At 41.7% G+C, this 12,200-nt stretch overlaps 1 protein-coding gene across 7 annotated transcripts in view; it reads right to left on the reverse strand.

Moving 5' to 3' along the window:
• The window catches only part of GPSM2 (G protein signaling modulator 2), a 41,966-nt gene that overhangs the window by 2,577 nt on the left and 27,189 nt on the right, over positions 1-12,200 (reverse strand). For all 7 annotated transcript variants that reach the window (XM_077332802.1, XM_077332800.1, XM_077332801.1 and 4 more), the window contains 9 exons: positions 12,049-12,172; positions 11,388-11,503; positions 9,463-9,618; positions 8,344-8,452; positions 7,621-7,750; positions 5,353-5,423; positions 2,999-3,175; positions 1,663-1,813; positions 1,339-1,556 (listed from right to left, as the gene is read on the reverse strand). In XM_077332802.1, the coding sequence (XP_077188917.1) occupies positions 1,339-1,556; positions 1,663-1,813; positions 2,999-3,175; positions 5,353-5,423; positions 7,621-7,750; positions 8,344-8,452; positions 9,463-9,618; positions 11,388-11,503; positions 12,049-12,172 (1,252 nt within the window). The remainder of the gene's footprint in view (positions 1-1,338; positions 1,557-1,662; positions 1,814-2,998; positions 3,176-5,352; positions 5,424-7,620; positions 7,751-8,343; positions 8,453-9,462; positions 9,619-11,387; positions 11,504-12,048; positions 12,173-12,200) is intronic.

Raw genomic sequence — 12,200 nt, forward strand, 5'->3', positions numbered from 1 at the left:
GGTAACTCTCCTTAACCAGTATCTTCTCATAAGATAGTTTTCCCCTCTACAGTAGCAGGATGTAATATTTACCATTTTCTGGTATTTAACCTGTGCAAAATAAATGAGGTGGAAGATACAATGATTGTAAAGCAGGACCCAAATTCAATGGTTTCTGCACTTCCTGATATTTAAACTTCTCTGTCAGTTAATTCCAACTCTATGCATTACAAGAACACTGTTGAACTTGAACTCCTTACTTCAGGTACGCAATATTATTTTATTTGGGTTCATAACTGTTTTGTTCCAAGAATATGGCACAAGAAAAGTTCTTTTTTTGAGTAATTGAAAATATAAACTCAGACATTTTTCCTGCCTATATTTTTAACGTCTCCGTCCTCTAGATTTATCCAAGGAATTCTGGGCTTGGGATCAATAATGTTGGCTAAGTCTCGGAGAGATTCTTTAGCTTCCCTAGTATTTTGTCCTTGGATAATCAGAGTTCTTTATTTAGATAAAGCCTGATTTACACCAACAGTAGTACAGTCAGCCTATAATCTGCAAGGCCCTCCAAACCACCTTCATAACCCCCCCTCACAATCGTCTTGGGAAACTGGCAATACTTTCTGTGAAAATACAAAACACCAACTCTGTGCCTCTAAGATAATTAAGTATACTAATTCTGAATACTTGAATATCCCTCTTAAAGGCAAGCTTCTGTATATGTTCTTCAAATGAAGGAATTATGGAAAAGTACGTATCTGTGTATTGTACTACCTAAAGAGTTGAGGTTGGTGATTTTATGATGACAAGTAAATGTGGACAACTTTGTCAATGAAATGAATATACAATAACCATGATTCTAAAGGCTGGAATGAAAAAAAAAGGTGCAGGATCTAAGACTTGTGTTGAAATTGTTCCCCTGGCTAAAATATAATGGACAAGAGTGTCATAGCTTTGCTTAGCCTCCCATCCAGTCAATGGTATTTCAGTGTGTCCAGTTCTTTGAGTTCAACTGTCATTTGCTTACAGCACCTCTATCATCGCATCCTTTGTAGAGCAGAGCTATTTTCAGTCATTGACTTTCAATATAATCCTATGTATAGTTACATCCTTCGAAGTGCATTATTTTCAGTGGACTTAGGGCATAATTCTGCTTAGGATGGCACTGAGTGCCTCTGCTGCTCATCTGTTTATCAGCTATTCCTTAGACAGAAGTATTAATCTTAAATAGGCTGTCAGTTCCCCGTCATTTTTTAAAGAGCTGCCCTTCTGAAGCTAGATATCATGATGTACCACCAAACATCTATTTTCTTGCGGCAGTTTCAATAAGCAGTATCACACAGAACAACCACTTACCTGACATTTTATTAAGATGTCAAAGAAGTCATCATCTGGTTCACTGTTACCACTGGCCATCAAGTGGCTAAGGACTGACTGACTATTATGCTGATTAAGCCGAAGCCCTGGTAAATTGCTGGCACTGGCTCGCTGATCATCTAGGCGGCGGCTCTGAGAGCTAGCTAGTAGGTCTAGAAATTCATCTGTGTGGGGTGAGACCATGGAAGCAGAAAACGCTGCAGAGCGGCAAGGACAAAATAATGGATTATGCTATTTGTACGATTTTCAATGGTTTCAGATTTCATTCTAACCACCCAGGCCACAAAACCTAAAATTAATTACATTTTTTCATTGTTCTTGATGGAGTGGAAGATGCAGTAGCTGTCAGTCTGCTCCTGTCCTGGAAACAGTACCGCTGATCATCCATTCTGTTGCTTTGAAATCTGCTTAGCAAATCAAAGAACCCTTCATCTCCAGCCACATCTGGGTTTTTCTAAAATATATTAAAAAATGCAACACAAACATAGCATACCAATGGCTATTTACCTTGTATAAAATTGTTTGGACAAGATAATCTGCATTGCAGGAACAAGTAGAAAAGAGCCACTGGTTTTTCATTTAAGGGCATCAAACAAGAAAATTACTTTAACAAATCTTAACAAAGTAGGTACACAGGTCTTATACTCCTACATACACAGAGTATTATGAAAATTTTCTTCTGATACATATACTTAGTAGCTAGCCCTAAGTAGTCTGACCATTAATCTTCGTGTTGCTGACATCTTTACAATAAATTGAGACCCACAATTCAGTCAAATCAGTTAAACTAGCGATTCCCAACCTGTGGGCCGCGGACCACATGTAGTCCTTCGACTAATTGGAGGTGGGCCCCGAAGGACGCCCTCCCCCCCCCCCGGCCCTTTACTTCATCCCCCCAGCCCTTTACAACACACTTCATTGTTGTGGTGTGTCTGTATCTTATTTTGAAGGGATGTTTAAACATTACCATAGCGATCAGAGAGCGTTAGGGCAGTGGTTGAGAGTAGAGGAGTAAACTACCCCCCCCCACCGGGCCTCGGTAAAAGGCGTTGAGTGGTCCCCGGTGAGTGTCCCCGATGATAAAAAGGTTGGGGACCACTGAGTTAAACTAATTAATTCCAAAAAGATACCATGAATAAAATAACACAAAGACCCTTGGCTGCACGGAGCAGGTAATCCGGGGTGGCAGCAGCAGGGTAGCCCTGATTGTGCATGATGCTGCCACCAACCCCGGCCTGGCCCGGCACCCCGGAAGGCACACAGTAAAGGAACATGGAATCTTGCGCATTACCAGGGATGCTGCAGTGCCAGTGGGGGCTAGGTTGGACCAGTGCTGTGCATAATCGGCATGCTCCATGAAGCCACAGAGCTAGCTGGGGAGTCCCCCACCCCCACCTTGGTGGGAGACTGGCATGCCACTCCTTGCCATCGTGCGGTGGGGGCCCCATGCCCCCCCCCATTGCTGCCACCTCTGGGCAGTATACTGGGCTTTTTACGCTGGGGCATTCCTTCACCCATGCATATGCGGGAAGTGTTGGGGCATGCTGCTCCGACACAATGCCCGGCATGGCTGTTGCCACGCATAATGTGTTTAAGAAATGCAAACCTCTAACATGAATGAATGCTGCAATACAAATACCTTCTGAGAACACAGAAGCCGATGGTCAATAGAATTACTAGCATCCTGTAGAACTTTAGAAGAGGTGATGTTTTTGTATTTTTTGCCTTTGAATCGATTTACAAAGTGCAGTTTTGCTGAAGGCTTAGGAAGTAGTGTTTTCTGTTTAGCCAGAATTTCACTGTTCCAGTCCTGAACCTAGAAAGGAAGGAACAATATACATAAATTGGCGGCTTCCACCTTGTTCAATTTCTTCATATTGCTGGGGAAAGTTCTGGCTTTGCAAACCCCTTGCATCAGCATATAGCAGAAATCTTGCCAGGAAAACAAATCCCAATCTAGACCAATACGACTATTTTGGGGAAATCCTAAACTGACTTCTGGGTTACAGCATCATATTCCACTCAGTGCCTGCTATCACTTTTTGGTATGTTTTAAATTGTCTGTACTCCCAATGAATGTTTCTAAGTTATCCTGACACATTTTTGACATTAATTTCTAGAAGGCTACTTCTCCAAAGATTCTGCATATGATATGACAAAATCTCTTTGAAAGATACAGTAATACAGTGGTAATCACCTAAATATAAAAAGCAAATTTACAAATATCCATGAAAAGAGTAAGTTAACATTACTTAGTACAAACCCACCAAACGTAAGAAAATGATTCCTTTAATGGAATGTCATTGTCAGATTAGCAGACCTTGATCCTACATAAATATGTATTTTGAAGCAGCAAACTCTATTGCATGGTTTTGAAAATTCAGTTATCAAAACATTGTTTTTAGTCTGCTATTCAGAACAGGATACTATTTTGAAGATAAGTGAAAAAAGCCAGCCTGAAATGGGGAATTACGAGAGACCCTTGTTATCTAGGTACTATTTATCTAGGTATTATGATACTTTTTTGTATAATATATGAATGTTTTCTCTGATTACCTTGTTAACTATGTATTCAAACTGGATATGTTTATTCAATAACATATCATTTATTATTTTATTTATTTATATTTTTATACTGCCCTTACATATGGCTCTGGGCAATTTACATAAAACATCAGTTTGAGTAGCTGGCATTTTTGCTGACAAAGACATTCCATTAAGGAAATTGTTACTTCCTTGCATTTGGTGATTTTGTATTAAGTAATGATAATTCAATCCTTTCATGGATATTTGTAAATTTGCTTTTTATATTTATGTAACTACCACTGTATTATGTTATCTTTCACTGTTTTTTTTTCTTGTTTGCATTGTCTACCTCTGTGACCTGGTTGTTTATGCCATGACAAAAGCAGGTTAGAATGCTACACTACAAACTAGCCATTCATTGTTACAACTTAGTTAGGATGTAAATAGCCTTATTTCCAGCAGTAGTTAACATTCCTGAATTTTAACAGCAAGACTTGGCACTGTCCATATTTCACTGGTCTTAGCTACAACATTATTTTTTGTGAGAATTCATTTCTCTTTAGCAGTTACTTAAAGTTAGTCAAATCGCTCAGACTTTTCCCACCAAATGGCAGTCTTGGAACAATTTCCTCTTCTTATCAGACCACAGATATGATTATTGAAATGTCACACTTTTATTGTCACGTTCCTGTTAATTATATAAAGATTTATTTCTTCCTGTTTGTCTTTCTTAAAAACTAACCAGACAAATTTATTGTTAAGGCAATAGTCTACCCATCAAATGACTCTTAGGAAGTGACTATGTGGTGTATTAAGTATCTTTAAACCACCCGTGGCGCCACGGGCGCCACGGACTATATAATTCGGTAAGGGGGGTAGAGGTGGGATTAGTCCGTGATGAGGAAGGGTCCGGATTGGACCCCTCCTCACGACAGACAATCGGAGGGACCAATCGGCAGGCCTGCCAATTGGCCCCTCCGATTCCCAGCTCCAGGAACTGCGAGCCGCACGCAGCGGGGCTCGCAGTTCCTCTTGGCCTGACACGGCGAGAGGCGCAAAGCGCCTCTCGCCGCGTCAGGCCACCGACCCAGGGAGCCCCCGATTCCCAGCTGAAGGAACTGCGAGCCGCGCGCAGCGCGGCTTGCAGTTCCTCCTGGCCTGATGCGGCGAGAGGCGCAAAGCGCCTCTCGCCGCGTCAGGGTGCCGACCCAGGGAGCTCCCGGCAGTCGCGTGAAGCGCGGCTGCCGGGGGTTCCCTGCCTGGCGCGCTGACGCTGCGAGAGGCGCAAAGCGCCTCTCACCGCATCAGCGCGCCGCCAATGAAACGAGCTCGCTGCCGCCGACCAGCCCGCCGCCAACCAGCCCGCCGCCGACCAGCCCGCCGCCGCCGCCGACTGAGGTAGGACCTAGCGCCCGCTGCATTCCCCTGCAGCGGGCTTGATTACTAGTAAACATATAATTTACAAACCTTTTCTGGAGTTAGTTTCATAAGTTCCATGTTTTCCATACTATGGCGACGTCCAAGCCGAGATCTAGGGCCTTTGAAAACAATTCAAACTGTTTCAGCTGGTGGAGAGTATCATACCCAAAGTGTTTTAATTTGGAAACATACAGATACACTGAACTCAGTCTTCAGGCTTATTGAAACCTTTTATCACCACTGCACTTAGACTAATTAAATTAAAGCAGTTCTTTTGAGAGCCAATTTGGTGACATTGTTAAGAGCAGCAGCCTCTAATCTGACAAACTGGGTTTGATTCCCCAATTTTCTACATGCAGCCAGCTGGATGACTCTCAGAGCTCGCTAGATGACTCTCAGAGCTTGCTTAGTCCCGCCTACTTCACAGGCTGCCTGTTGTAGGGACAAAAAGGACTGGCGATAGAAAGTCACTTTGAGATTCTTTTGGGTAGTAAAATGGGTACAAAAACACAGGTCTTTAAAATAGCAAAGATTTGATCATCAAACCATTTTCCTTAACATTTCATTATCCTCTAGGCATGGGTGGGGCTCTGCCCATAAACTTTGGAATGTCCAAGACATTATTGGAAATATGTGCACTCAATTATATTATACTAGGGGCAGAAATACAACGGGTGCTAGAGCTTGGCGATGGGAAGAGGAAGGGGAGTTGTCCAGTCTGTAAGGGCATGAGGTTGAATGTGTGTTGTGTGGTAGGTTGTGCTGGCATGGTGATGAGGAGGGATACACCTGCACCAATCCACCCCAACCACAGTCTGCGAGCCTCTACCATAATCTCTAGATCACTGCTCATCTCTAGATTATAATTATCAGCTCTGCAGGCAAAAAGGGCTACTTTGGAGGCCGGACTCTGAGGCATTGTATGATTTTGAAGTCCCACCTCCAAACTTCCAGGAATATTTTCAGCCCAAGGGTAGCCAACCTCCAGGTGGGGCCTGGAGAGCTCCTGGAATTACAGCTCATCTGCAGACTATAAAGATCAGCTCCCCAGGCAGAAAGGGCTGCTTTAGAGTTTGGACAGGGTTGTTGTGGAAAAGAAATATTTAAGGCCTCCCATGCAGGTTGTTGGTGAACTGAAACACTTGAGGCCTATTGCACAGGCCTAACTGTTATGACCAACAACTTCCCTCACTTTACTTCAAACCACTGGAGCTGGCAGGTGGTTGGTGACTGTCCTCCCTCTCACCCGTTCCTTCAGGCCTGCTGTGAAAGAGCCTCTAACAGCCCCTGACTGAGGTGAGGAAAGCATTTCCAAGAGCAATGCAGAGGAGCCTGTGGGGGTACTTGTGCTTTCCTTTTGAGGGAGGGAAAAGCCAACAAACAGTTGGCTGACAGAAAAGCCCCTTCTTATTTAAAATACTGCTCTGGCTGGCCTCACTGCTGGAGGGAAGAAACAGCCAAGCCATGTGTATTTCTTCTGAACGACTCTCTGCAGATTTGAGGCCTACTGTACAGGGTTGTTGTGCAGATGAAACAGGAGGTCAAAGAACCACTGCAACAGCATCTGTTGGTCCAGGAAGCCCTCACGCCATCTCTGCGAGGCGTTGTGAGGGCTTCCCAGCCTAAGGGGGAAAGGAGGTCACCTCCTCCCAAGCCCACTTACTGTGTCTCTGTCAGCAGCCAGGGCTGCGAGCTTGCCAGATTGCCCCTAGCTGGGGGGGGGGGGTTGTGTCACCTCCCTATTGGTCCAAACTCCGGTGGTGGGACAAAACGCCTTCCAATTGGTCCAAAGCTCAGACTGGCCCCGCCCACTCTCCACCCACCTAGGCCTTAGCTTTTTATATTATACAGTGAAGCTGTTCCAGATAGGTTTTTAAAAAGTGGCTTTCTAGATACCTTTTTAATTTAAAATACCTAAAATACCTAGATACCTTATCAAAATACCTTTTTAAAGTTATACTACCTGTTACACCACTATGCACTCAGGGCAAATATCTTCAAAATGCAAGCTGTTTCTTATGTGTTTGTTTTAATTGATGGTTATTACCTATAAGGGCCTAAACAGTTTGAAACTAAGTATGCACAGTCCCCACCACATATCTTTCAGCTTGGGTATATGGGACCTGAAAAAAGCCAGATTTAAATACCAGTAGAGTATCTGAATCCAGGATCTTTTGGGAATCTGAGGTTTTTCAGGTTCAACAGACACAGAAAAAAATACTGATCCACTAATAATCAAAATTAATGAACTGAAACCTTAAATTCTACTGAAAGAACAAATCCACTAGTCAAAATCAACATGGAACGACTGCTCACCATGTAAGCTATTATCTAGAACATGGTTTTCTGTCATCATCGAACTGTTAGTGCTGTAACTTAGACCAAGCACCATCTGAAGATCTGAGAGATTAAGTTGAGCTGTTAGTTCTCCAGTTTTGTCTCCCACCTACAACCAAAAATATTTGTGTATTTAATAACTGAATAATTAGCACATTCACAATCCATAAACATCCAAATATTAGTTCAATAAGACAGGTCACAAAAACTGAAATAATATATTTAGCATTTTAAAGTTTCAGTCTATGAAACCATAACATGACTATAAGTCCAATGGTGGTAACAGATCCTGCAGAAAACGGGAAATAAAACATTCCCAATCCCTACAATGATTGCTTACTTTCAGTTTCTTACTGCAGGAATTTGATAAGCTTGCAATACTGTGCTATCAGCATGTAAATTAGCAGTAATATCAGTCATGTCTAAAAGTTTGCTTTCAATTTAATTTGTTTCTGTATTATGTACATATGTGGTACGTATTCTACCAAGAGCTTTTCACTGAAATGAGAGACTATATATGCATCCATGTGTTCTTGTTCATTTCTCATTCAGCTGTAAGCAAATTAAAACCTTGTAAATGTTATTTGTGGCCACATTGCAAAGATGAGCATGTATAATTTATCATTTTCCTCTTCTAATGAATTTTTCTTGCAGAAAAAGCCAGAAAAGGAAAAGCCAGTAATTCAAAATATGTGTACATACCTCTCTTGAAATGTCCAAATGTTTTTCTGCGTAATGCATTGCTTGGTCGTGATTTCCCAGTGCTGTGTATGCATTCCCTAAACTCCAGCATGCTCTTCCTTCACCAATTCTGAAACATAATTCAATAGTGTGACATGGATTAATGCATTCCAGAGGTCAGCTTTCTAATTTTGCATTAAACAGGAAGAACCTACTTCCTCCCTTGCAGCATGTGAACTGTTGCTGTATGTCTGCTTCCCATGCTGCACTAGTAGCTACTTTCCATGACAGCAGTACCCTAGTTCCCAATGAAGGGCAATGGATAAGTCAATTTATTCACAAGCCCTTCCAGCAATCCAAGAAGCTCCTAAGACATCAGAGCCTCATGGGAAGCAGCCCTGTTACATTGACTCCTTTGCCACTAAAGTAAGGTAAAAGTGAGCTCCTCACTTATAACAACTGTCCTTTTCAGCATTAGACAGTAAAAACTTAGAAGACAAGAAAGTTTAGTAAGATCCAGCTCATATATAGTTTTTACCAACTTCACAGACAAGATCTAGAAGTTTAACTCAAAAAGTTATTTTTAAATTGCAAGAAAGCAGATGCACAAGACACAAGCTGTACAATGAAAGTAACATATGCATTGGTTCACATTAATTGGGCAATCCTACACAAAATTATTCCAATTAAAGTGAACTGAAATTGGCTTAGGCTGAATTGCATAGGACTGCACTGTAAAAGTTTGTTTTAAGAAGATGAGGATTGTATCCTACTTAAATACATACAAAATTCCATTAATGTAGAATTCAAAGTAAAATTTAAAATCTAGCACAAATAAATTTGGCCATCATAATACTATCTTGCAGGAATTTCAGCTGGGATTCAAAGAGCTGTACAAATAATTAACTTCAGAGCCTCCAAGGTTATCCATGTATTTTTAACACAGTAGGTCTCCAGTCAGAAACCAAGCTACTTCTGAAACTTGAGGGACTTTCAAAAGCAGTCTAAGCACATAATGTTCAAAGAAAACTTAATCCTTTACTATATAAATATGAATTTCTTTTACAAGATGTTAATTTTATCTACATAAAAAGTACCCATCTTATTTTAGTATACAATGATATCCTTTAAAAATATTACCTGTCATTTAGTTCTTCAGCAATTGCCAGGTGCTTTAGGTGATAATCTATAGCCTTTTCATAATCTTGAAGTAATGTATATGTATTTCCAAGGCTATAACAAGCTTGTGCTTCTACAGCCCTGTCTGTAAGTTGCCGAGCAAGCTGTAATGTCTTCCTAGGGGGGGGGGGGGGGGGAAATAGATACAATTGCCACTTAAACAATACAGTGATCAGTATGTTTGTTCACAGCAAGTGTTGCTGAATTTTGAAAAATTATGCTGGTAATCAGACTTCTATAGGAAAATTAGATTTTCTTTGTTTTTAAAGTTCTGCAAGTTCTTCTTTGATTTGATGAATATAATCTTGAGCTAGCCTTTTACTGAGTTAAAAAAACAACAGGAAGTGAAGAGCAGGTGTAAGTGTACAGGGCTCATAATGAGGATAGTAAGCAGCAGGTTTACACAAAGGTTACTGCTTGTTCCTGACATTTGAAACAGGGTCTACTGGCCAACTTTGCAGGTGGCACCAATTTATTTGGGTGGAGGTAAATCAAAGGTGATTATGAAGAACATCAAAAAAAGGGCCAAGATTAGGTATATAAGAATTGTGCATGGCACAGAGTAGTAGACAGCAGGAACTTTTTCTCCATAATCCCTAATACTGGAACTCAGGGGCACCCATTGAAGTTCATGATTTGGATGGAAAGAAGGCAGTACTACTTTACTCTGCAATCAAACTGTGTAATTTACTGCCAGTGGATGTTATGATGGCCAGAAGCATAAATGGGTATACAAGGGGATTAGACATAGAGGACAGGCCCATCAATTGCTATGACACCCAAGTAAACTCTAATTAACTGTGCTGAGAGCCTTGACCTCTATACCTTGTTGGCTGGCTTTCCAGGGTAGCTTGCTGTCCACTGTGTAAAACAGGATGGGGGACAGTATGGACCACTGGTCTGAGTCAGCAGGCCACCTCTTGGCCCATAAACTTTGCATAAATATGGAAAACTCAGAATATGGTTTCAAAGAGCCTTCACGAAAAGATGAAATAGTTACAGCCTATGTTTATATACAGAATTCTGTGTTGACATGTCTCTACTTATTAACTGAAAATAATACTTAACAAATGCATCTGGACCCTTGTGTTGTCTATATGAACAATAAAACCTAATGTAATAATGCAGTGGTCCCCAACCTTTCTGAGGCTGGGGACCAGCAGGGCATCGGGCCGCGCCCGCACGGACCATGCCCACACAGCGGGCCGCGCATGCGCGATGCACAGCCCGGCCCCGATTCCCTCTCCCCGCCCTCCCGCAGTAAGAAGCTTCCCGGGCCGCAAGCTGGCGGCCTGGGAAGTTTTTTACTGCGGGGGGGGGCGGGGAGAGGGAGCCGCGGCCCGGCACCGTGCCGCAGCCCGCAGGTTGGAGACCACTGTAATAATGTATCAATTTGAATTGTATACCTCTCTGCACTATTTCATTTTGTTTCTTTAAAACAAAATAAATGGTCACACCAACTGATTGGGTGTTGAAGTATTTAACTGGTATAGCCCCAATACAACAGGAAGAGAGATTTTTCCTGGTCACACTAGACGTTTGTCGCCTTGCTTCATGTCTGAGCCACAGGAAAGGAGTTTCATCATACTGGATGACTGTATCTTACTAAATATCTTTCCTGTCCTACAAATGTCATGAGCACCAATGCAATTATCATTTCTCTCTCTGCATTTCCTGTAACGTGCACCATTGTTTTCAGACGTCTCAAATTTACAGAATGAACAAACTTTGAATCTGTCACTCACAAACTGAGCTACTAAGTCCAATTTGCAATAGTTAACTCTGGGCACCTTAACAAGCCATCTAATTCTTTAACACATTTGTTGAAGTTAGAGCAGCTTGGTTAACTTTCTGTTCATACTGTATTGAGCAATATGGTGACTAACTTGTAGTATTCAGCAGCAGTTTCAAATTCCCCAAGGAAAATATAAGCATTTCCTAGATTACTGTATGCTCTTCTTTCCGCAGCTCTATCACCAAATTCTTTTGCAATTAAGAGGCGCTGAAAGAGAAAAAAGTCATGTGATTAAATTGTTGGTTTCTTTTTAAGCGCTTCCCTTAATGGCTTGTGCACCATGATGTTAAGCTAGCTTCTTACCAGACTAGCCTCTAGTCTCTGAAACAGCACACAATACTTGTTCTCTTTTCCTTCATGTTCAGTTTTTTTAAACTACAGAATTCGTTATAAATCCACAGGTTTCCATGGATGTAGACTGGAGTTAATTCTGCTTGTGAGTAGTATTCATACAGCCCAAAGAAACAGCTGTACTTGCATGACTTGGGTTTTCAATGAGACACACATAATGCAGAACACTGAAGATTCCAAAATACACCCATCCCTTCATCCCTTCATACTTCTTTCTAATAAATTCAGGTAGTTTACGGACAGACCCATCCTCAATCCCCACAACAATCCTGTAATAGTAGATTAGGCTAAGTGAATACCTAGTAAATTTCTCTCTCTCTCTCTCTCTCTCTCACACACACACACACACACACACACACACAGACACACAAAACCATTATAAAACAGTAGTTCTCATGTACCTGTTCATGGGCCATAACAGCACTCCTGAAGTTCCCTAGAAGATAATGAGTATTGCCCAAGTTTCCGTAGGCACGTCCCTGGGCTGCTCTATCACTCAGCTCAGTCACTATTGTCAAGTTATGCCTATTTAAAACAAAACAAGAAACCAAGA

Source organism: Paroedura picta, chromosome 4 (assembly GCF_049243985.1).
Source record: "Paroedura picta isolate Pp20150507F chromosome 4, Ppicta_v3.0, whole genome shotgun sequence".
Taxonomy (NCBI): domain Eukaryota; kingdom Metazoa; phylum Chordata; class Lepidosauria; order Squamata; family Gekkonidae; genus Paroedura; species Paroedura picta.